This window comes from Aedes aegypti, chromosome 3, assembly GCF_002204515.2.
Source record: "Aedes aegypti strain LVP_AGWG chromosome 3, AaegL5.0 Primary Assembly, whole genome shotgun sequence".
Classification (NCBI taxonomy): domain Eukaryota; kingdom Metazoa; phylum Arthropoda; class Insecta; order Diptera; family Culicidae; genus Aedes; species Aedes aegypti.
The window spans coordinates 24,321,325-24,346,803 of record NC_035109.1 but is presented as its reverse complement, the minus strand read 5'-3'; the positions used below and the strand labels follow the sequence as shown (position 1 = coordinate 24,346,803).

Below are 25,479 nucleotides of genomic sequence, written 5' to 3'. Positions count from 1 at the left end.
GCGATGTGTTCTTACGCTGCATTCATACAATTCATGTACCGCCGTGTGGGGTGACATTGGTCCTAGGGGGTGACTTTGACCGCCCTTTTCGATGCATCTCTTGAATTGCACGGGAGGCAAAAAACTAATCCATGACCATCTAGTGGCTATTTATAACGTATTCTTGAAGCTTGCCACATTGTTTTCATTATTCTGGTTATAGTTTGCTGTAAAAATCTTGGCCCAAAGTCACCCTTATGGACCAAAGACGACAGTATTGCTCATTTTAAATCCACATCCAGCGGCGGCGATAACGCGCAGATATGCGCGCAACGTCAAGATTCAAGTAAGTTTGAATTTTTTCGTTCTTCAAGTACGCGAATGTTTGTAATTATCTAAATCTGAAACATTTGATGATTTTTATTATCACTGCGACGATTTTCTGTTAATCGCATTCCGTGGATCTTTTTTGCAGAGCACAATACGCACATATTCACATATTAGTTGTAATGCCTAAGAGACCAAGAAAATTATTTAAAAAATAGTGTTTTTTTTCTATGTTTCTGCCGTTATTACCGTTTACATAGGCGTTATTTACCCAATTAAAAAATATATTTTTCTTGTTGTTGCACAGGTGGCTTATTTGAGCACGCGACGCCTCTGGTAAGGGGGAAAGGGTTGGGATGGGAGGAAGAGGGGGTTACACATTAGAGAGCGCAGCCAGCAATAACATGCTGTTCGACGCGTGACAAACAATCTGATTACGATCGATATGCGATTGGCGTAATTGATCGGATGGGTATTTTTTTTCCTTCGCGAGGTTTATTTCCGACCGATGTTGTGTTTGTTTTGTCGGACGACTGTCTTGATTAATAGTTAAAATATTTTGATCGCAGAACGGTTTTCAGATGTGATGGAACATGGGGTTACCCGTTAGGAGCTGACGGTAAACCACGTGGTCATGTTTTGGACCAATACCATTTGTCCTTTCTCTAACTATACCAGCAACCATGTATTTCGTTTTTGGTGTAACGTCAGATCTCCTAATCGCCTTGAGTGTAATGTTGAAAACTGTTGAATAATTAATTATATCTCCTTTCTCCCTGGTTCATTGCGTCTAGCGTTTGACAAACGGGGTCAGCCCAATAAGTTTCGCCAGAGCACCATCTTCAGATCATCTACCACAGCCAAGCATTGCAGAATTCGTTCTCATTTGATTTCAAAGCACGATCAAAGCAAGCGATGAAAAACATCCCAACTGTATCGTTCCAAGATCGGCAATGTTTCGCAAGTTGTAACTAGTTTGATAAATAACAGCAGCGAACGATCGCCCGAAAGAGAGAGCGATGATAAAACCCATTTTCTCGCTTGTTTACCTTTGGGAATAGGTTTTTTTTATTTTACTGGCATGATAAACAATCCCCGAATATCCGATAGCAATAGTTTTTCCCAGGTTAAGAGCTGGTTTACATGGGTTACATCATACACTGTTATCCCCCCATCTAATCAGAGCTCTGTAGCAATAGACGATAAACAGGCTCTAATGATGTGCTGTGAATCATGCTTGTTACAGAGAGCGACAAGTGAGAGATTCTCTTAATTTTCTCAGGATGCAATCCTTCTATATGACCCATTAGTTCTGAAAGAGTTAAAAAGTCAACTGTTCCTAGATAAAATTCAACGACATTCGCAAAAGAATTTATTCTACTTTATTGAATAGTAATTCCTCTATATGGCTTACAAAGTGTACACATTTTACACCACATTTTTTTGTCTCCGTGATCGAGCTCGAATTCCTCAATGTCAATGCCCCTCACGTGATGTAAACATTGGCTTCGCTTGATACCGCGCGCGCAGCCACCAAGTAAAGTGATCCTTTCACGTAGATAAACGCTCCTCGACATTTGATACCACCCGCCATAGACGACGGTCTCTAGCCCTATCGTGAACCGAACCTACAGTATGCCCAAACAAAAATGCACAAACACAAGCGTTATTTTAAAGTTTTCGTATGTGAATTTAAGTTCTAATTTATGGAGTGAATTCTGACATAACTTTGCAACATAGAACTATTTTGTCGTTTTCTTTTAACTGATGTGTCATTTGTCAAAGTTAAAGTAAACACTGAGGTATAAACGAACTTTTTATGAAGAAATATGTTCCTTTAGTTGGAGACAACTCAGATCGTCACCGGTTCATATTTTTTAAGGAAAACAGAGCCGCTTAAATGAAACCTTAAAAAGCAGATTAAGCCAAAATGTGTCAAAGTCACCAGTTCTCCAGATGAAAATCTCTTTTTATAAATTATTTTTATTCTATTATCTACTAATTGACATGGATGAATGTTCGAGACTAAAAGTAAAGTTTATCACCACATCTTTGAAAAGCTTTTATGACAAAGATATTGAACTAGATGGCTGTATGACAAAATTTGATATGGTTTGGTATTTATTTGACAAAATTTGGTATGCTTTTAAATATGACAAAATGTGACAAAAAAAATCCTGTCCAAAAAAATCATAGTTTAACAGATTAATCAAATCAAGTAATCAATAAAATATATGATTTGTTTCCATTTCCCATATAAAAGCTACTATAAAAGTAAATTTTCGCGATTTTTTATGGACCATACTGTATTACGTAGTAACGAGTTTGCTAAATTCACGTGCCCTGGCGCTGCCGTGCGGCTGTCGCCTTCTGATGGAACGTCTAATCTAACTAATGCAAGCAAGCACACGAACACTAGTTAAGCAACGCGCTGAGATTAGAGGCGACTTCGCGATTGAACCTCAACTATGTGTGAACTTAACCTTCTTCAGATGACAGCCATGACTAATGCAGTGGGTTCGTATGATCTCGTTAGCGAAAACGGAACTTCTAGTAAACATATGGCAAAATATGAAAATGTTATCGATTGAGAACGAACGTTGTCATTGAATGGAAAAGTGTCCAAGCGTACAAGGCAGTGCACAACTTTGTCGTATGTAGAATAGGTTGGTCCGAAAAATATAAAGTGCAGAAAATAAATTAATTGATCAAATACCTAAGTTCCTATTTCCAGGGTTGGTTGCAGGTATCTAGTCTTAAAGAACCTAAAAAGTAATCATTCTCCTTTTCTGCAGTAAATCCTCGGGTGAAATTCTAGAGACTCCAGAGAAGACTCTTACACAATTATTCTCGAGGAAAAGCTTCAGGAATGTTTCTAGTAATTTCTCTAACGATCTGGAATATTTACAGGCACTTCTCCATGTATCACTCCAGAAATTCTCTTAGTGATTTCCCACAAATTCTTCCAGAAGTTTTTCCAAAAATTAGTCATGCAATTCAACGCAACTATTTCTAGTAATTTCCGTATGAAATATTTTGAAAATTTTCCCAAATACTGATCAAGATTTCCTCCAGGGATTTTTTCATCAATTTTTCCACCTATTTCTGCACAGTAGCTACTCTAGCAGATCTTTCAGGAGTTCTTCGCAGAAAAACCTCAAAAGCTTTTGAAAAAAAATCGGTCAAAGATTATTTTTTATTTTATTCACTAATTACTCCTCTAGTTTTTCCAAACAATTATTGAGTAGATTGAGTGTCGTACCTTCTAATACCGCCCTAATTGCATTAAGTTTTGACAGATACTCGTTTTGCAATTACTACTTACGAGTATCTGACACTGAAGAAGGCTACAAGTGATAGTAGAAATTCGCGTATCTACCAAAGATACAGTGGGATTCCGTTTTTGGCAACAAAGTTGAAATTGTCAGTTGCCAAAACAGAACCGTGCCAAAATCGGAACCCATATTTTAAATTTTATTTTTCAACTATTGGTTTTGAAAACATTATTAGAATGTTAATACATCATCTTTATGGAATCATAAGGCATCGAGACTTCGGAAAGGTTCACTTCGAAACATTTTTCCGTAGGATTATACTATGTTATGCAGCCCCGTAATGTTAATGCTGGCAAACGTTCTACATACTTTTTACGCCTCAACGTCTTCAAAGATTTTCTAGAAGCTTTATGTACACTTTTTGTATAAGTGGGCCACGTAAAATCAATAATTGCATAAGTGACCTTCTTAAAACTATGTACCGTTAAGTCACCAGTCACCGTGCGGCCTCCATTCACCGTGCACGTATACAGATTTCTACAGAATATTCATAAAAAAATATACAAATTATTGTTTTGTTAGCAAAATAATACAAAACTGATCGAATGAAGTAGTTCTTGTCACAATGCTTTTTGAAAAACTTAGTTTATATAGTCAAAATCATGTGAATTCTGTTTAATAATGAGATTTCTTAACACTCTTAATAGAAACGCCAAAAATTCACATTTTTCATTTTAACGTTAGAGTATCAAATTTTCCATAATTTCAACAAGTTAATATTAGATTTATTGGTATAGTATAGTAGTAAAATCACACTACTTCATATTCCGTTTTTGAGCGAATATGGAATGGTTTGGACAATACAGTCAAACCCACTGTAACGATTTTAATGAAAAATAAATGATTTAGTCATATTTAAAACTTTCCATGGTTTGTTTTGTAAATAACGATTTGAATACTCTTAAAAATGAGTGCGCACACTACTAGCGACATAGTTGATCCACCAACAACGTTTCTTCAAGATACAAAATTAAATCATGACGAAAACTATACGCACGGTGAATGGTGCACTAGTGTGCACGGTAAATGGTGACATAGAACGGTACGAGGCGACTTTAACATGATATTTGTAAACACAATATTTGAGTATTCTTTTGTTATAAATCACTAATTTGAGATTTTTCCCTGAATTATGGTATAAATGTACGATTCGTAGTGGTATTTGGAAAAGTTATACAATTTTTTAAAGTCCAGATTTTTCTTAAATGCACGGTGAATGGTAGCTTGACGGTAAGAATACAAAAATTTTTTTTTTGTTTTCTTACAAAGACGTATTTACGAAACAAAAGCGTTGGGTATTTCAAAACGGCATGAGCTTTTTTTTCTAATTTAGTTAACATTTAAAATAAGTTTAACTTTTGGACTTTGGAGTAAAATTTGATAAAATTTGTTAAAGTTAGAATTGCTCCTTTAATTTATGTTTCTGATAAAGTAAAGCATTTCATAATGAATGATTGACTGCAATCAAAAGGGCAAACATAAACATGAGAAATGCGGCTTGTAATTTTGTAGAATTTAATTTTAACTTAAAATATACACAAGAGCTTAATATATGTTTTACACCTACCTTACCTTATGAAATCAACGGAAATTTACAGGATTCTGTTATGAAACCTCAAGAGCCTGATAGGAATCTTGACGTTCTCATAAGGAATCTACAGAAAAACGCTTGCGCTCTGGAGCATCATGCCAGGCATCCGTAGGATCTCACCTAGAATTCTCAGGATCTTGCTAAGGATTTTGTTAAGAATTAACTTCTTGGGATTCCGTTGCGATATTGCTGAAAATTCTCAATAATCCGATGGAAATTTTCAAAACTATTATTATTATTAGGCTACCACTAGCACACCTCAAACTCCTCTGGAAACCTTTTCAAAATCCCCAAGCTTTCACCGGAAATACTGAAAACATCACTAGAAATTTACATTATCCCGCCTTAAATTTACAGGGCGCCCTAGAAATCTTGAGAGTTTATTATGCATAAACAGATTTTTGACATAATCCCCCTCAACCAATTAACCTCAAAAAATCCTCTGTGTAATAAAGACAGTGAACCAAAAAGGCGAGACGAGGTTTATGATTGTAACTCTGTGTAAGTCATAGATTATTTGTTGCTCATATGTCGGTACTTGTGCTTGTTTAAACAAGCTGTTCCAAATCTGAAGAAAGGTGTTTTTGAGTGTATCACCTATACTGGCAGACCCAAGTGGGCTGGTCACTTGATATGCATGCCTAAGAAAAGAGTTTGGTCTCTAATTGAAATACTGGTGGAGAATATTGCCCTCATGAAACGTTGCGATTGCTTGACCAATGACCATCCTGAAGTAAATAAGCGCGTTCGCGAGTCTTTATTAGTTGGTGAGATTTGGGGTAATATTGACGAAAATGGAGCTCTGGAATATAATCGGTGTGGAGTTGACATGCTATGCAAATGGCTAAAGTAACAGACACGATAATATTTACAAAAAATTACAAATTTTAATGGTAATGAAAAATGTTGCCGAAAACGGATCTATTTTGTTGCCAAAAATGGAGCATGCCAAAAACGGAATCCCACTGTACAAGGTACTCAAATCTACATTCTTGATTCTCTATTGAGATTGTGCTCAGAGGGTTCGAATGCATTGAAAAGAATCAATGCAATTCTCCAAAAAATCTAAAATGTAAAATTCCAGCCTCCAGTGAAATATTCAGAGGCTTTTACGTGATTACTTTCCTGGAATTTCTTCTCAGATTCTTCGAGAAAAAGCTCCAAAAGTGCTTCTATTGATTTCCACAGAGGTTTCTTCTGGAATACTTTGGTGGATTTCTAGAGATTTTATACAATTATTTTCAGGAATTCTCACATAAATCCCTCCAAAAAGTTTTTTCAAGGATTGTTCCTATTCCATCAGAATTTGCTCCAAGGGATTCAACACGACAACCTTTAGTAATTTTCACAAGGATACATTAAACAAATCTACTATTCCAGGAGTTTATCCAGAGATTTTCCATCAATATTTCCGACGGTTATTGAAGTATTTACTCTAGCAGATTTTCCAAGATTATTTCTAAGGAAATCTTCCAAAATTCCTCCAGGGATTATCTCAGGAAATCTGTTGAGAATTCCTCAAAAATAATTCAACCAGACATTCTAACATTACTTGGCGTTTTAGCCACGAATACTCCTGCAGTTTTTCCAAACAATTTTCGAGTAATTTCTCAAATAGAATCTCCATGGATTTTTCACAATTTCACTTAATCCGTTAACCAGGGTGTCCATCCACCCGGGAAATCCGGGAAAAGCGGGAAAAACCCAGGAATTCCAAATGTTCGGGAAAAATACGGGAAATACCCGGGAAATTGTAGAATACACCGGGAAAACTATGTATTCCAGATAAAAGAGTATTAATTTGTTTTAATTTTGAAAATACTGTAAACGAAACACACAAAACGGCACGACGACTCCCAGATAAATAAAACTTTGCATTAAAACTAGAGTGTCCATTACCCGACCTTTTTGCTTGACACGGAACAAAAATTTAAGCTTGTTCCGGGAATTCCCGGGATTTCGGGATTTCTCAAATTTTCAATAAAACTAGTATTTTGATTGAAATGGATGTACAAATTCAACAATACAATCACAGACAAACAGACGTCACACTTACACAAGTGTGTTTAATAATTTAGGTTATGATATTAATCCAATTTGCTTCAGACTTTTGAAAAGTAATCAAAATATTAGAACAAAAGAATATCAAGCTAAAAGCTAATTACTGAAAATTATTGACTGAAGTGTACTTTCGAATTTGATTCCTCATCCTAAAAAAGGCTAATGTAGAAGATAGAAGCATTAAAACTTTGCAACCTGACAAATAAAAATATGCTTCTCTTATTTGATAAATTGGGTGGACAAAACTAAATTTTAATGAGATGCTAAAGGGATATTTCATGGTTTTTATTTATCAAAATCTTAGGTTTCTTGGAGAGATTTTCGGCAAATTTTTCCTGTAAATTATAAAAATTTCTTGTAAGATAATTTGAAGATGTCTGGTGGAGAGATATCGAGCCGATTCAAAGGAGATCTTATGAAATATCCTAGAAAAAATCTGGAAGGTACCAAGGGATTATCGACAAAGTTAGATGCTTGATAAATATCTATCAAGATTCGTGGCAATTTATTGATGAGATCATTGCAGTAATCCAAGAATCTAGGCGTTAATTGACTAGATACTTAAAGGTTCTTTGGAAAATCAATAAAATTTTATAAAATTTCAAGTAGATTTCTTAAAACATCTCTGACTGATTTTTATTTGAATTCTTAGCAGATTTCTAGCGGTTAGAAAGAAGCTAATCTTAATTTTTTTTTATTATCTTCTTTGGGATATCTAGGTGGTTTCCTACTGAAAACCTGGGAAGATTTATTGCTGTCTGTTTGTCGGATTCCTGGAGATACTTATTACTGGTTAAGGCATGTTTGGGTTACTAGCTTGACTAATATTTGAACTGGATAATACTGGTCCTTATGAGGTCCCTGACGAGTCTTTGTATGGATATTTACATATTTGAGGTGAATTCTTTAGTGGATGAATAAATTGTGAGATCCTTGAGGTACTGTACTGTACTGGCCAATTTTTGTTTAGTTCTTTTCGAGATTCTTGGCAAAATCTTGGATGGAATGCTGGAAGGATGCTGTTTTGAATTTATGACAGTTTTTTAAAGTGAGCTTGATACAGAGATGCAATCAAAGCTTTTTATTTTGGCAGGATATCATTTAAGCTAAAAAGACATAGTCCATGGCCCTAGAGAAATTCTTGATCTGGTGAAATTTTCATAGCGTCCGAAAAGAGTCTTATGAGAATTTCACCAGATCAAGAATCTCTCTAGAGTCATGGACGGACCATGCCTGATGCCTAATTTCTAAGACGTTCTTAGAAGAGAATGGATTGGCTTACTAACAAAGTTCGGGAAGATACGGAAAATATCAGGTCCAAGGATAATAATGTAATCCGGTTTTAATTTTTTAGGCATCCGGGAAAAATCCGGGAATTGCAGAACTGACTTAGAATGGACACCCTGGTCAACGCCCAGTGTCCTGTTTTGAGGACCAGTAATTTGCGCAAATAACTTGAAAACGGTACAAAATATAATGGTACATATAATGTATCCCTGGGAAATCCCTGGGCCTGGGATTATGTTTTCCAGGGAGTGATGATTTTAGATATTTGATCGCTGTATTTTGTAGTGTTGATTAGAGGTTACATAAGCTTCAAAACAATGGCAATTTTTTATTACAATCAGATTATTTATGGATTTTCTGATTCAGTGATTCATTCATACTCCAGGAAAACATAATTACAAGCTGGTGAGGAGATTACAAACTGAGGGTGGGTTAGGAGCACAATCAGACCCTTGAATGTGCAGTGTGGGTTAGTACATGGGAAATGCCATCGACGGTTTGTAATCTTCTACGAGGTTTTCGAGACCCTACAGGGCGCGTGCACCGGGTTGCGGATAGGAGCAAAGGGCGGTCAGTAGCATCCATTTAAATAATAGGACAAAATGCCGTTCTTTGGCTAGGTGATGTTATGTGATCGCCTATGGTGTTGTAGTACTATAAAGTATTTCACTCTCTGGGAATTCTGGCCTGGATATTGATTTTTCACTTAATAAATAGAATAAAAAAATCATTCACTGCAGTTGTAAATCTGATACCATCAATATTCTATATTTGACAAGGTTTTGAAGAAAATCAATGAGTGAAAGAACTACTTATTAAATAAGCCACATCAGCTAAGTCCATACATAGACAAATGTTTAGTCATAGGGTCATGGCGAGCATTCGGTATGTATGGCAATAGTTGATTCTTATTTAATGGGGGTAATACAAGACCACGCGGACAATTTCGAAACAAATTATTTCTATACATTGGTCTTATTAACCGAAAGGCTCAGCCATGCTGTAAACCCATTCCTTAGAAAATACTAATTAGTACCGTCATGTAACAAACGTAACGCAAGAATGGGTGTGGTTGGGCTCTGCGTTACATTAATTATTCGCGTTTCACAATGGGGACAATAAGGTCAAGATAAACCGAGGCCGCGCTTCAGTTCTGGTTCTCTAGGTTTGTGCTCTTGTAGGATTGAGATTTGACCTAGGTTCATCTTCACCTTAAATTGATTTCATAGACCTTGGGAAACACGAACCATTTCTGGGGTTCAACAATAGTCATACAGGTAGTTCACTTGATTTTTTAGGCATTTGGAAGACATTGAGGATTCTAATTTCTGTAACGACAAATAACAATTAGGATATTTATACAAAATCTGACAAATAAATTTTTGATTTGGGATCATCATACAAATTACATGACAGAGTACAACAACGACATTCAACAATACTTCAATACACTTAGTTTCGATGAATAGTTACGTAATGATTGATTGATTGCTTTACTACTTGTCTCGCTACATTTCATTTTCATTAAACATCTCTCATGTTGCTATTCTGTTTATTTTTTAAATTCAGTAGCTTTCATATATTTTTTATATATTGTTTTTGCCTTACATATATATTTTTAAATGTTAAAAATACTATTTCAATATTGAATCACTTTGCTCGTAGGCTCTTAAATAATCAATAGAATTGTCTGACCTACGGATTCATTACATTTTGCAGCATTATTAGCATTATTGTGTCAAGTCTATCCTATTTACCTAACACCCAAGCCAAAATGAAAATGAAATTGTTAATTATTTTATTTGACATTTGTCCCAATATTTCATCATTGGATATTATATGTAACTCATTGGAACTGTACCAGGGAGGAAGCTTCAGAATCATTTTCAAAATTTCTTTTTGAATTCTCTGCAGAGCTTTCTTCCTTGTATTACAACAGCTAGTCCATATTGGTAGAGCATACAACATGGCTGGCCTGACAATATGTTTGAATATCAAAAGTTCGTTCTTAAGACAAAGTTTTGATTTTCTTTTAATAAGGAGATAGAGACATTTTACATATTTATTACATTTGGCTTGAAAGCCCTCAATGTGATTTTTGAAAGTTAAATTCTTATCTAGCATGAGCCCTAGATACTTAACTTTATCTGACCAATTTATTGGAACCCCATCGTGACAATATGTCTACTTGAAGGTTTCAAATGAAGAGCTTTTGGTTTATGTGGAAATATTAGTAGTTGAGTTTTGGAAGCACTAGGAGAAATCTTCCATTTTTGCAAGTATGAAGAAAAAATATCGAAACTCTTTCCAAACAATCTACTACAGATGACACGCAGGCTTCGTCCTTTGGTGGAGAGGCCTGTGTCATCCGCAAACAAAGATTTTTGACACCCCTGAGGTAACTCAGGTTAGTCAGATGTATAAATATTGTATAATATTGGCCAGTAAATCCTGCCTTGAGGAACACTAGCTCTTACAGGAAGTCTTTCAGACTTAGAGTTCTGATAATTAACCTGAAGTGTACGATTTGACAGATAACTTTGGATTATTCTAACAATGTATGTTGGAAAATTAAAGTTTTTTTTTATTTTACGATCAAGCCTCCATGCCAAACACTGTCGAATGCGTTTTCTATGTCTAGAAGAGCAAGACCAGTAGAATAGCCTTCAGATTTGTTGGAACGAATCAAATATGTTACACGTTAAAGTTGATGAGTGGTCGAATGTTCATGTCGGAATCCGAACTGATCAAAACTGGCGAGAATTGAGATTTCGTTGATGTGGACCATCATTCTGTTCAAAATGACCCTTTCAAAAAGTTTACTGATGGAGGAAAGCAAACTGATTGGACGATAGCTAGAAGCTTCTGCAGGATTTTTGTCTGGTTTTAAAATTGGTACAACCTTTGCATTTTTCCATTTGTCAGGAAAATATGCCAATTGAAAACATTTTTTTAAATATATCAATCAAGAATGATAGGCTACTCTCTGGAAGTTTCTTTGCAGGGCTCCTGTGATTTACGGTCACAGTCGACATAGGATGGAATTTAACCCGACATCGACCCTACGACATTTTGATTTCCGACCAGACACTGACCAGATATTTACCCGACCTGACATTGATCCGACAATTAGACGCGACATCGACCCAGCATCTGGTATCAGGTAGGAATCAGACCTTTAGGAACTAATCGGCCCTCCGCCCATCAGTGCATGATTGTTAAAAGCGGTGGACAGACATGCTGAGGGGAGGGAAGTAAAGATGTCTGAACCAGGAAAAGTTGTAAAATTTAGAACTGCTATGATGCATATCAGCTCCTCACTAATGTGTGTTGCGATGTGATAGCCTCAATGGTAAAGGCAGTTTCGGGCATGTCCCAAACCCGAGTTCAACTCCCATCTTGATCAGATTTTTATTTAAAGTTGGATCTTTTTTTAAATTAATTGTGATATTCTAAAAAGAGAATTCCACCTAAAAATAATATATCAAAAAAGAGAAGAGAAAATAATGATTTGTGTACGATTCTATGAAATAATTGTTATACGACGTCTTATAGAAAATGTTTTCCCAATTAAAATAAAAAATCACAGCCTGGATTTGAACTATAAACGTCGAGATCATAGAGCGCGTCATTTACTAATACGCTCATCGACGCTCCGAAAATCTATTTGAAAACCAATGAATCTGCTCAGTTTTGACGTTAATGAAAATAGAATCAGGACTGCCATAGGAGGTCTTATGGTCTTATGAAAATCTTAGGTGACGTATCCTCAGTGTAGGTCTGATGCTTGGTAGTGCCAATTGTTGCTGGATTTCAGTAACAACTCCTCAAATTTGAGCCTGATATTGTTTCATCCTAATCAGAATTCCTTAAACTCGAATTCTTCGGCCCACCCTAGTGGGCCGTGTGTATGTTTGAATAGCTATATTCGGTTATATTCCACCGCCGAACGGTTCGGCGCTGGAATGTACAAAGTGGCATTTGCATATAATACGCGAAAAACGACTGACCATAACAAAAGATTAGCGAATGACGTCCGTTCCTACAGGCCGGCCAAACATCGTCACCATACCTACTATATAGCGATACACCTAACTTGTGTTCTGTTTTAAAGCCAAATGCAGGAAAAACTATGTGACTATGAGAGCTGTGGGATTTAAATGCTCACTGCCAGTACGGGTATGATTGTCGTTGCGCTTTTCAATGTAATTCCTCTGTCAAAACTTGCCGTGGTTGAGGATTTTTTTCTGCTCGAGTTGATGAGCATATATAAAAAAAAACTGTCTATACGCTAAACGAGGACACCACACCGTGCAAGTAGAATGATGATGATCTTCATCGCCGCCGTCATCGTCTGTCTTTCTGATTCACACTTTGTGTGAGAGAGGAAAAAAAAGATGTTCGCAAAAAATCTGACGTCGACATCTCGAGGTTGACTCGAAGTGTCGTTTTTCGTTGATTTGGCACAACGAGAAATCGGACGGGACTGACCTTGGTCCAATTTACAATTAAGTTTTGGGGAAGATGAGCTCTTTGATGGGTCACTTAATACTCTTAAGAGGCGTGACGCTCGCGGCTCTGCCTAGTAGAGATTCCTGAAGAACAAATTTTTCTCTTCTGAGAATAGCGACTTATTACTCTTATAAACTAGTCTATATTTTCAATGGTTGTTCTCCTTTCAAAACAAAATGTTCTTTAAAGTCACTTTTTTAATTCTCGGTGAAATTGCCTTATATACTTTGTAAGTAATCCATCTAACCCTTCCTTTTCCACGACTTAGAACGACTATTTCATTACAAAAAAAGCAATTTATGAATTTTTGTGAAACCATTTGAAAAGGATTAAGTTATATTTCTATAGTAAAATGAAGGTTTATCAAAAGTTTTGCTATTGAAACAGTTTTATAGTACTTATCTAATTCGAATTGTTTCTCAAGTTCGTCGAAAGTCAATGGAGCTCTGGATCTACCATGGGAAAGAGAGGAGGTTAAGGCTATTTTACTTGCAAAATATAGCGACCAATTTCACCGATATAACACGTCCCCTAATGATAAATAAGCGAGGGAAATGAATTTTATCATCGCTCTGTCTTTGGGGCCCTCGTTCGCTGCTCTTCTTTATCAAGTTTGTTACAACTTGGGAAACATTGCTGATCATGGACCGATACAGATGTGATTTTTTTCTTCGTTTGCTTTGATCTTGCTTCGAAATCAAATGATAAAGAATTCTGCAATGCCTGATCTCGTCTAGGCTGCTTTCAGGAACAAGGTATGGAAGTGAATCTTGATGGAATCTGAAACAAAAATATCGAGAGCATTAATATCGCCATGGATGCCATAACCACGCGCATCTTTACCGTTACTTAGAAGAGAACAAATGAGACACATGTTAGTAATCCCTGCAGATATTATAAGAGAAATGGATGCCTAATATTTTGGAGATTTTTTCTGAACATTTCTAAACTCCCTCCAGTAATGAAGATGGAAATTCTGATAGTTTTTGTTGAGTAAGGACTAAGGATTCCTACGTGAATCCATCCAGGGATGGGAAATATACTGTAGTAAACATTTACCACCTCGACATTCACATTTTTCTACACGACCATCAAAATCCAAAGCAAACCATGACCGTTCAAAACAAAAAAATGTCACGGCTCTTCAAAACTGTAATATTCTTCTTCCCAACGTTTTTCTCAAACCCGAATGCGAAATGACTCGAGCACACGACACGGTTTTTCAGGAATACTTTCTGCAATACTTTTAGGTACTCCTTCAAGGATGTTACCAGCGCCTTTTTTCATTTATTCTAGGCATTTGAAAAAAAAAATATTTGAAAAAAATCATTTATGATTACTCTTAGAAATTATTCCAAAAACGCCTTCCAAAATTCCAGAAATTTATCCTAGCATTTCTCCAAAAGTTCATCAAAATATATTGCCACGAAAATCATCAAAATATATTGCCACGAAATAATCACATTTCTTCTGAATGAATTCTTCACAACAAGAAATGTCTGTTCGAATTAGAAATTAAGCTTTCACGCCGTGATTCCTGTTAGGTTTGTTTTTGTTTTTGTTTTTTTAAGAAGTCTTCAAAGTTGTAATTTCCAAGACGGTTATTCACTACCAGCCCCGATTTCTCCAAGATATCATCTATGAAATTTACAAAACGCTCTTCAGAGAAATTTCCGGAGAACGTCACTGAATTCCATAATTCTAAATCCCATTTTAAGAGAAATCTTTTCGTAAGTTCCAATAGCATTCTTATTTTTCGTGGAAATTAAACCAAAATCACCATTTTTTAAGTTGTTCACACATTCAGAACACACAGATATTTTTTTCTTTCATATAAGGTGTTTCGAAGCAAAACTCTTATCTTTGAAAATACATTTTAGTCGTCTCAAATGAAAATTTTGTCAATCTTTTATCTATTATGGAGAATGTTTTGATCCTGTAAATATTTTTTGAACCCTGAAAAACCTAAAAATATCAGGGAATTTCATTTATGTAAATTAGTACACACCCTGATACATTTAGACACTCCTCTAAGTATCGCTAAAGAAGTTCTTGAAAAGATTCCTTTAGGACCACATTCAGAGACTCTTTCAAAGATAGTAAAGAGTAAAGAACGTTCCAAAAGTGGCACTGTAATAATCAATGGGACCGGGCCCGGGACTTCCCAGGGCATCTTCAGGGCTGTTACAACAGGCGCGGATTTCGCGATTTTCGCGGATTTGTAGCGAGTGGATAAAATTCTGTCGCGAAAATCGCGGATTTCCCAAATCATGCGGCAAAAATTGCAGTTATATACATACAGTGGTGATTTCATAATTAGGAAATTTCTATTTAAGACAGAAAATCCAAGTCTTCTTCTTGAGAGCAGTAAAGTTCAGTTAGTATAGTCACTGATATCAAAAATACTGTACAGGAAAAATCAGTAACATTTTATTTGTATCATTTTCATTTTACTTGGAGTCATTTTTTTCGAGGTTTGCTAGTCAATCAAAAGATAGTTCCTCCCTAAATTCTTAATGGCACTAATCTAAAATTCTATTCTATTGACGGCGATCTATAGGTTCTTGACTTTAAAATAAACTGGAAATAGAAAATTATACCGTTCAAATCCTGTGAGTTTGAAGGACATTTCTCTTCCGTTAAGAATATTAGAAAATTGCGCTCATTAAGACCACTCAGCACATTTGGCTTGGCTTTGAAATATTTGAAATCAGAAATTTGTCAAATTTACTGATCATGAATATAATATGTCAAAATATTAAACCGTGTAGGAATGCTAAATTTGTTCAGCTTGATTACATAAATTCATGCCTTCAAAGTTTGTACGGATAATATGCCGACACTCTGGCTCAGTGTTCGCGCTGCAGACATAATTGGTTAGCCTATGAAATCTTAGGATCGATAGAAAAGTTTAAAAGATAGCTTTCCAGTCAAATTAGTCAGTGAAGAATAAGTTTTGTAAATCTAGAAGATACAAATTACTTGAAGTTAATGGAAAGCAGCAGTAAAAATTGTATGTATATTTAATGCAATATTTGATTAAATATAAGTAAAAAACCTCTTGTAGTTTAAACTGATCACCATAAAACCTTTTTACGATCTGCTTTGAAAACCAGTGCAACGATTGAATCACCACCACAACACACCGGTTTAAAAGTTAGCACCTGGTGAAATCGCTCAATATAATAGTAGTTTTGCTTGGTAAATTTTTGTTCAGCAACAATGTTGTAATAAAAAATGGATCATTAATGAATTTGTAATTTTGGAGAAAACTGTTGAACACCGATGAGTGAAGAAAAATAAAAAAAAGCATAATGCAGCTGATATCAAAGCTATTATTATTTTGAGCGATTTCATCTGCAGGGTAGCCACCGAACCGTGAAAAACGGGATAAGCGGGAAAAACCGGGAATTTGAGATGGTCACCGGGAAAATCATTCTGAACGAATATTTTCAAGCTCATAATTTACAAACCAACAAAAATAAGTTGTAAAAAGTTGATATGGTTGATAGTATTGCCATTAGGCATATGTAATCTTGGACAAATAATATTTAAACATTAATGATTTAATTTCTTGTACAAATAGTCTATTTTGCTACACTAAACTTAGAAATGTTTCAAAATGGTATTTAATGATAATTTTTATGTTATTTGGGCTTGATTGTTTTTTCTCTAACTTATCCAATTCAAAAATTTGAATCAGAGTCTGAAAACTTCTTGCAGAAGTTTTATGCATTCAAACATATTGGATTCATAATTTTCTTTAGTTACTGAATAATAAATTAATAAAATCGGATATTTTTAAAGTAATGCTTTATCTATAATAGTTTCTGATGCATCATTAGTTCGACTAACATAGACTAAATCGACTAAAAATTGAATAAGTAAGGTGAGATACAAATCTTCATTTTTATGAAGAAAAAAAAACCGAAAGATGTAAAAATTTGGCATATCTATATAAATTAAAAGGGAATGGTGTTTGTATGTCGCGAGTTAGCTTGAGAACAGGTCAATTTGTTTTTTCATACTAATTGTACAGGAGCCAAAAAAAACAAGCCAATCTCCTATAAAATAATGTTATTTTTCCTATTTGACAGAAAAATTACCTAAAAATTCCGTTGAAAAGCTTGAACAAGAATTTTTAGTATTTTCGATTTAAAAACCGACCAAATTGTCCCCATTTTGCGTTTGGGCCCCTTAATGAAAAACCGGAAAAATTTCGAAAATTATACCGGGAAATTTCAAAATGGATATTTGGTAGCCACCCTGCATCTGATGCTTAACTTTTCAACCAAACACATTAAAAAAATCTTTGAAATTTACGTCATATGCTCCCGACATATTGAAGCAAGTAAAATGACGTGAATCTAAGTCAAAAATGACGTAATTTTCCGTCAAAATGGACTGAATATTATTCGAATCACAACTGTTTTCAGTCACATTGGACGTAATTTTACAAGAATGACGTATTTTTAAGTTTTAATGCCATAAAATTTACGTTGCGTACGTAATGTTACCTTTTTCTAAGTGTGCAGTACTATGAAGAATTTTGTGATAAGGAAATTAAAGAGATATTTAGAGTTCTCTGTCAAAATTTCATGCGTTTTGATCATAGGAAAACAAAGTGACACCATGAAAAAATTGAGAATTTTGTATGAAAATCGGCTTACACTACTATTATTCTGATCACAACTGTATGTACTAGAGTGGTTCAAAAAATTGTTTTTGCTCCACACTGCTTATTCGATTCTAGATCGAATTCTGAGTGTCCTCACAAAATTTGAGCTCATTTGGATGAAAACTGAGACTGCATAAGCCCTTTAAAGTTTATATGGGAATTACTATGAGTGAAGCAGCCAATTCATTCAATCGGTCATAGTATTTGCCCATGTGCTCTTGGATATAAGAACTACGTTGATACGGTGAGATACAATAATCAGCTACAACTTTGCCGAAGACCGTTTTCAAATCGGACGCCTCAGTAATTAGTTATTGATTTATATCCAGTCACAAATTCTTCAGCAGTGCTCATTTAACTTCTGAACAGGCAACAACTAAAATTTAAAATTAAATTGATTGAGTATTAAGGCTTGAAGTTTTATAAAAATAAAAACAGTTTTGCATTTCAAACTTATTGTTTAACTGCCCTCATCTCATAAAAAAACAAAAACAATATTTTTAAAAATAATATGATGGAGTTTGCCTATACATGTATTTCATGAAAAATTTAAAAAGTACAGTATTGGTGATCTGATCTTATTAATGGCAATCTTTTCCCTCTCGATAACATCACCACTCAAAATATAGTGTAAAGTTAGATGAGAGAAAAAATCGAAAATTAAATAGAAATTTAAGGTTTTGTATGCTTCTAATTGACAATGTAAAATTACTATGAGTGTTTTTCTTTTTATATTATCATTAATAATCACATTTTGCATCTCCTATTGTATGCACTGATCATATCGAATTGTGTTAAGTATAGTTGCAAACTAGGCCTTCTCTCTGCTTGTAGTGACACTACCATTTATTAAATTGCACGATTTTCTATGAAAAATATATTGAAATGTTGATGACAAATAAATTTTGAGTGATAATGTGGAATACGATTTTCTCCATGAAAAACTCAAATTATTGTTTTTTTTTTTTCGTTTTTTACCTTTATTCCTGTCTATTGGCGCAACTGGAGTAAATTAAATATATTTCATAATTTAACTCTACCCTTAGTGCTGACAGAAATCCGTATACCAACTTGTCTTGCTTAATTGTAGATACTTTAGGATAAGGCGAGAATAATCACTTAGTACCATTAAAAACTAGTTTTTGATCAAGCACGTTTACGCATTTTTTATAATGAGTAGTAGATATGTCAATGAAACAGATTTTTTTAGGCGCGGATTGGAGTTCCTAGGCGCGGATATAATTTCTGAAGTCGCGATTTTCGCGGATACGATTTTAAGATTTTTGTAACAGCCCTGCATCTTCGTACCTGCCACACGATATACACATGCAAAAATGGTCATTGGCATAGTAAGCTCTCAGTGAATAACTGCTCATAAGAACACTAAGCTGAGAAGCATGCTCTGTCCCAGTGGGGACGTAACGCCAGAAAGAAGAAGAAGAAGGGCCTGGTGTAGTGGTTAGAACTCACGCCTCTTACGCCAATGACCTGGGATAGAATCCCTTCCCCGAGATAGTCACTTATGACATGAAGGTTATAGTGACGACTTCCTTCGGAAGGGAAGTAAAGCCGTTGGTTCCGAGCTGAACTAGCACAGGGCTGAAAATCTCGTTAATAAAGATAGAAAAAAAAGTAATCAAAAGTGAACGAGAGAGAGGAGAATCTCTCATTGTTACTTATATCGTTTAGAATGGTTCAGCGAAAATTCATGTTCTGAAAGCTTTGTGTCAAAATATCGATTCCCGATCATTATTTCACAACGATTCATCGATTTTTGAATCACGGTTCGAGCATCACAAAAATTGTACCTATTATGTTATTTTAAGGTTATTTTGCCTTATTTTTAGGAATTTTATCACCATGATTAGGACTTTAAAAACCATTATCGATTGAGTTTCTCAGCGCATTTCATGATAATCAATGAAAAGGTTATTCAAAAAAAAAATCCTAATCTTTTCTCACAATGGCAATAAACGTCTTCGATGTACTATCATGAGTTGCTTCCGTCATTGCAATCGTTTTTATTGATACGGACCCCCTCATGAAAATTACTGAGTGACGTAAATCCAATTCAGAATTCAAAAACTCTGTTGATACGGTAACTTCTTCTTTTTTTTCTGTGCATTACGTTCCTACTTGGACAGCGCCTGTTTCTCAGCTTCGTGTCCTAAGAACACTTCTACAGTTATCAACTGGAAGCTTTCTTTGTCATGCCATTTTGAAGTTGTCTGGGTTTGATTCCCGGTCGGTTCAGGATCTTTCCATAGAGGAAATCTAGCGTAACAATTCTAAAGGGCCAATGAACAAATTGTAAACAAATCGGGGTTTAATACCATTCGTTAGCATTCGGGGTCTTCCTTAGCCGAGTGGTTAGAGTCCACGGCTACAAAGCAAAGCCATGCTGAAGGTGTCTGGGTTCGATTCCCGGTCGGTCCAGGATCTTTTCGCAACGGAAATTTCCTTGACTTCCCTGGGCATAGAGTATCATCGTACCTGCCACACGATATACGAATGCGAAAATGGCCACTTTGGCAAAAAAAAGCTCTCAGTTAATAACCGTGGAAGTGCTCATAAGAACACTAAGCTGAGAAGCAGGCTCTGTCCCAGTGAGGACGTAATGCCAAGAAGAAGAAGAAGAAGAACCATTCGATAGCATCTCCCAACACCCACAAACTATGCAAACATTGTCAATATAATCATAAAACTTACCGTTACAAATCCGATTTTCAAAACGGCCAATAATCGCTTTTTTCCAAATCATTAATTGGTTCTCTGCTCAAAACAGCCAATGATCGGATCCCTTTCCATCATGAGGGCCTACAATCGGAAAATTTCGTAAACTGTCATTAGCCTTGGTGAGCAATGGTGAAAGGCCATGACTCGCTCTTGCTTATTCGTTGAAAACCAAAAGGGCCAAGCACGCTAACAAAATTTAAGTTGACCTATAAAAAAGGCCAATGTTTGGATTAAAATCGAAAATCTGAGGATTCGCCCTTTTGAATTGTTACGCCAGAATGTTTGCTTGCATTCCAAGAGATTCATGAAACGCTACCAGGCCCGTCAACAATATTTGACAAATTGACCAAAGCACTTACAATTCAACAGTCTAATAACCTGTCTGTCGATAATTCTCTAGTTCAAGGTATCTAAGCAAAAACAGATGATTTTCTACCATTCTAGTGACGATGGCTAACTATCTGGCTCCGTTTTTCTCCCAGCCGGACATAAAGACTTGGCCGCAGCAGTTATTTGTAAATATCTGAGCAAAAAGTCAAAGTGAAAGTTAAAACTCAAGCTCGACCTAAGCCTAAAGTCTACTTACTTAAGCCTCTTCCTTTACGTAATTTACCGTCCGCATATTTTTGAAAAGAGAGATAAATGGCTTGTCATTCATAAGATGCACCTAGCGCAGGCTCCAGCCAAATGCTTTTCACATTCATCTCAAATTTGAGATTTATTATAAGCACCCCGTACACTGCACGATGCTCGATGCGCTCGAGTTGCTAACCAGAAAGGCATTAGAGACACCATGTTAAATGTCTATTGTAAACAAGCGACGGACCATCCGGTTTAGGCTATCGACTATCCAGAACAAATGACTCACACTTCCCCAATGTTTTTTGTGTAATATTCAATAGAAATTTATTTTGCCAATACTTCAGTTTTCTTTAAATATAGTTTGTCATGACTTTTTATGCGTTTATTGTAAGTAATTCATTTAAAATTGATTAAGTTTCAACTATTTCAATATTTTATTTTTCACTAATTCACCATCTATTAGTTCGACATTTGAACATTTGAAAAGGGCGTAAGTGCTTTTGTAAGCACCATCTTTGCGGAGCGTATTAACCCTTAAAAGGCGTGCACGACTTTGTTTCACGTTTTTGATCATATCTTTTGACTCAATAGACTTATACTCAAAATTTTAACGGTATTGGGAAGGGGATTAGTTGCACCTTCATATGCATCCACTAGGATTTGGATACTGTTGGCCAATTCGGATACATGGCCGGAAATGTAGTGTAGGAGGTGATCCACGAGTGATTCTCGGTAAAATTTCTTTATATTTCCATTGTATTTATGGGATCGTATATGAATATAGTATGTATAAAGGGGTCATCCAAAAATGACGTCCATCATTAGGGGGATAGGAGGGGGGTGGAGGGTGTGGTGGTCTATAAAAGTGTGACAGTGCATGTATTATGTATTGGAAAAAGCGTGACAGAGGGAGAAGGGGGGTCTAGAAATCCCGAAAAACGATGGACGTCATATTTGAATCGTCTCATAGTAACCGTTAGGTCTGCCGTGCTCGGTGAAGCCAACGTGATACCATACTCCATTTTGATCGTTAGACGGGAAACCGACTGACGTTCCGGCTGCTAAACACCCTTTTTGAGTATCTTCGTCAGCCCGCTCCCTCAGTATTTTTTTTTTCGTTATCTCATGGTGGCAGTATTAGTCGTAGAAGTTCTCAACTGTCTGATTTTTCATTTGTGGTATATTTTTGATTTGTGTTCCAATAGATGCGGTTTTCTTATGTGATCCTCTACTATAGGGTGTTCCAGAAAGTATGGGCACGACTTTACCATACTACCATTTTGAGTCTAATGCAGATAAAAATCTGATTTTCACACATTTTATTCTTTTACTTATCAAGAGTAGATTTTAAATAATGAACGATTTTTTTCGCTACCTGTTCGTTGATGGTGATACATTTCAGGATGCTCTTTTTATCAATTTTGCACAAATCGCATTATTTCTGAGTGACTTTGTTGTACGAAATTTTTGCTGGGTCATAAAGTACGCACAATAAAAAATTTAAAAATATAGTCATCATTACCGATACGATAATTGATCAAACTAACACTTATTTTATTGAAAATTATAAACTTAAGTATGTAAAATGTGAATAGAAACTAAAAATCCGATATCAGCTGTGGTCGATTTTTAAAAGGGTCAAAACCAAGCCGTGTATATCCTATAAAACATGTAAAAACCTAAAATTTGTGTTGCCTATCTAAAAGTAGAAATATAGAACATCTTCTTCTGTCGGGTGTGGGATCACTGCATCCATTTGTTAGGACTATTGTGATATACCCTATTACTCTATGTACACAATGTTTTCCAGTAGCAAATGTGCCTCCGGAATACTTTGCGCATTTGACTGAACTTTGAACCATCTGCCATTGATGGGCAGAAGTCCTAGGTTGCAGTGTTGTAGTTCCCCCAATCTGGCGTGATCAGCCTAATAAAGCTAACCACCTCCCTGGGGGATGCGTTCCAAATATCAGGTGGCTGTAAGTAGTGCTTGCCAAATATTTTGAACCTACGATGGATGTGTGCACTGCAAGAGCAGAGAAGGTGTTGTGAGGTTTCGTTCGTCTCGTCACAGAAACGGCAATCTGTGTTTTGGAGGACACCGATCTTGTATAAGTGGTATCTGCTTGGGCAGTGACCAGTTATTAGACCGATGTATGTTCTGAGATCCCTTTTGATGAGACCTATAAGTTTTTGTGTTTGTGTCGTGTTTATTGTTACGAACCTTTTGGACTGATTCGCATTGGAAACTGTATTCCAATTTGATTGAATTTGATCGAACAACCAGTTGTTCAATTCCGTGTTTAGTGCAGAGTTTGAAATGCCAAGGAATGGCTCTGGACCAATGAACATGCTAGCTGATCGGCAATTTCGTTACCCTCTAGACCCGTATGTCCTGGGATCCAATATAGTTTAACTCGATTGCGTTCAGCTAGGGATTTCAGTGCAAGAATGCATTCCCACACAAGTTTTGAGTTGCAAGTGAAAGCCTTCAAAGATTGAAGCGCTGCTTGACTATCAGAGAAAATACAGATGGTGGCATGTCTGTAATTTCTTTTCAGACACAGCTGCGCACATTCCTTGATTGCATAGACTTCTGCTTGAAATACTGTAGGCCACTGTCCAAGAGAGACAGAGATTTTGGTTTTCGGTCCGTATACTCCAGACCCTGTCAGATTATTCATTTTTGAACCATCTGTGTAGAATTTAATAGATCCTGGTGAAATGGTGGGTCCGCCTCCTTCCCATTCCTCACGAGAAGGAAAGACCACCGTGAATGGCGAGTCATAGTTTACCACTTTTTCCATCCAGTCACTACATTTTTCAACAATAGGATTTATCGAAAATTCGTTTGTTGACCTGTTAAGTCCCCTGACAGTAAGACTGTTGATCGTTTTAGCCGAAGAGCACTTTTCTCAGCATCCAGCTTTATGAATTGATCCAGCCGGGGCAGATTGAGTATAGCATCTAGGGCAAACGAGGGGGTACTACGAACTGCACCGGTTATGGCAATACAGGCAGTACGTTGAATTTTGTTCAGCTTAGCTCTAGCCGTAGGTTCCTTTGTCTTAGGCCACCAAACAAGGGACGCATAGGTTATTCTAGGCCGAACGATTGTTTTATAGATCCACATGATCATACTGGGTTTTAGACCCCATGTTTTACCACAGATCTTCGAGCAAACCCAGAGTGAATTGAGACCTTTATTTATGATTGTTTGAAGATGGGTATTCCAATTTAGTTTTGCGTCAAGTGTGATGCCAAGATAATTGACCTCATTTGAGTAAACTAATTGTATTTGGTTCAAGAAAAGAGGGTGGAGTTGTACCTTTCGTCTTTTTGTGAACGGTACAATTGTCGTTTTTGAAGGGTTTATTCCTAGTTTCTCTTTTTGACACCAGGAGAGTGTGTGTGATTGAGAGCAATTTGCATCCTTGATGAAATAACGCTGTCAAATTTACCTCGTACAATAATGACTACGTCATCTGCGTATCCAACAACTTTAAAACCCCTTCTTTCTAAGCTATCTAGCAGTTCGTCCACCACTAATGACCACAATAAGGGAGAGAGTACTCCCCCTTGAGGGCATCCCCTTGTAGCCATTACAGTAATGCGCGAATCACTCAGCTCAGATGAGATCTGTCGATAGCATGTACCCAGGTTGCAATGCATGGGTCGAAGTTTCTCCTCAACATTGCCGAACCTATTCCCTGGGCTTGGGATTATATTTTCCAGGGAGCGATGAATTTTGATAATTGATCGCTGTTGTTAGTAGTTTTGATTAGATGTTGGGTGAATTTCAAAGCAATGGCAACCTTTTTATTACAAAATTTAGATTTTATCTTCTGACCTAAAAATTCTGGTTAAACTACTGTACTATGCAGTTGGGCTGCACTAGGCTATCACTCATCAAAATTACTTTCACTTCGGGAAAATATAATTTCAAACTGGCGAGAAGATTACGAACTGAGGGTGGGTTAAAAGCACAATCAGACCCTTGAATGTGCAATGTGGGGTAGTAACTGGGAATGCCATTGACGGTTTGTAATCTTCTACGAGGTTTTCGAAAACCAACAGGGCGCGTGCACCGGGTTGCGGATAGGAGCAAAGGGAGATCAATAGCATCTACCTAAAATAATAGAGCAAAAAGCCGTTCCATGATTAGGTAATGTTTAGCGATCTTCTATGGTGTTCTAGTACTATAAAATTCTTCACTCACTGGGAATTTTGGCCTTGATAATATCAATAGTGATAAAAACATATAATAATACCTAATACTTAATAAGTACAATGTAGCTTCAATGTAGTAATAAATGAAATAAAATCAATTTTCTATACTTGGCAAGGTTTTGAAGACAATCAATGAGTGAAAGAACTACCTATTAGAAAAG

At 36.1% G+C, this 25,479-nt stretch overlaps 1 protein-coding gene across 9 annotated transcripts in view; it reads left to right on the top strand.

Annotated features, from left to right (window-relative positions):
• The window catches only part of LOC5576668 (non-canonical poly(A) RNA polymerase protein Trf4-1), a 110,358-nt gene that overhangs the window by 40,104 nt on the left and 44,775 nt on the right, over positions 1–25,479 (top strand). For 8 of the 9 annotated variants that reach the window (XM_021852327.1, XM_021852325.1, XM_021852329.1 and 5 more), the window contains exon 3: positions 11,585–11,743. The exons of the other annotated variant lie outside the window; for it this stretch is intronic. In XM_021852327.1, coding sequence (XP_021708019.1) covers positions 11,585–11,743 — 159 coding nt within the window. The remainder of the gene's footprint in view (positions 1–11,584; positions 11,744–25,479) is intronic. 9 annotated transcript variants of the gene reach the window in all.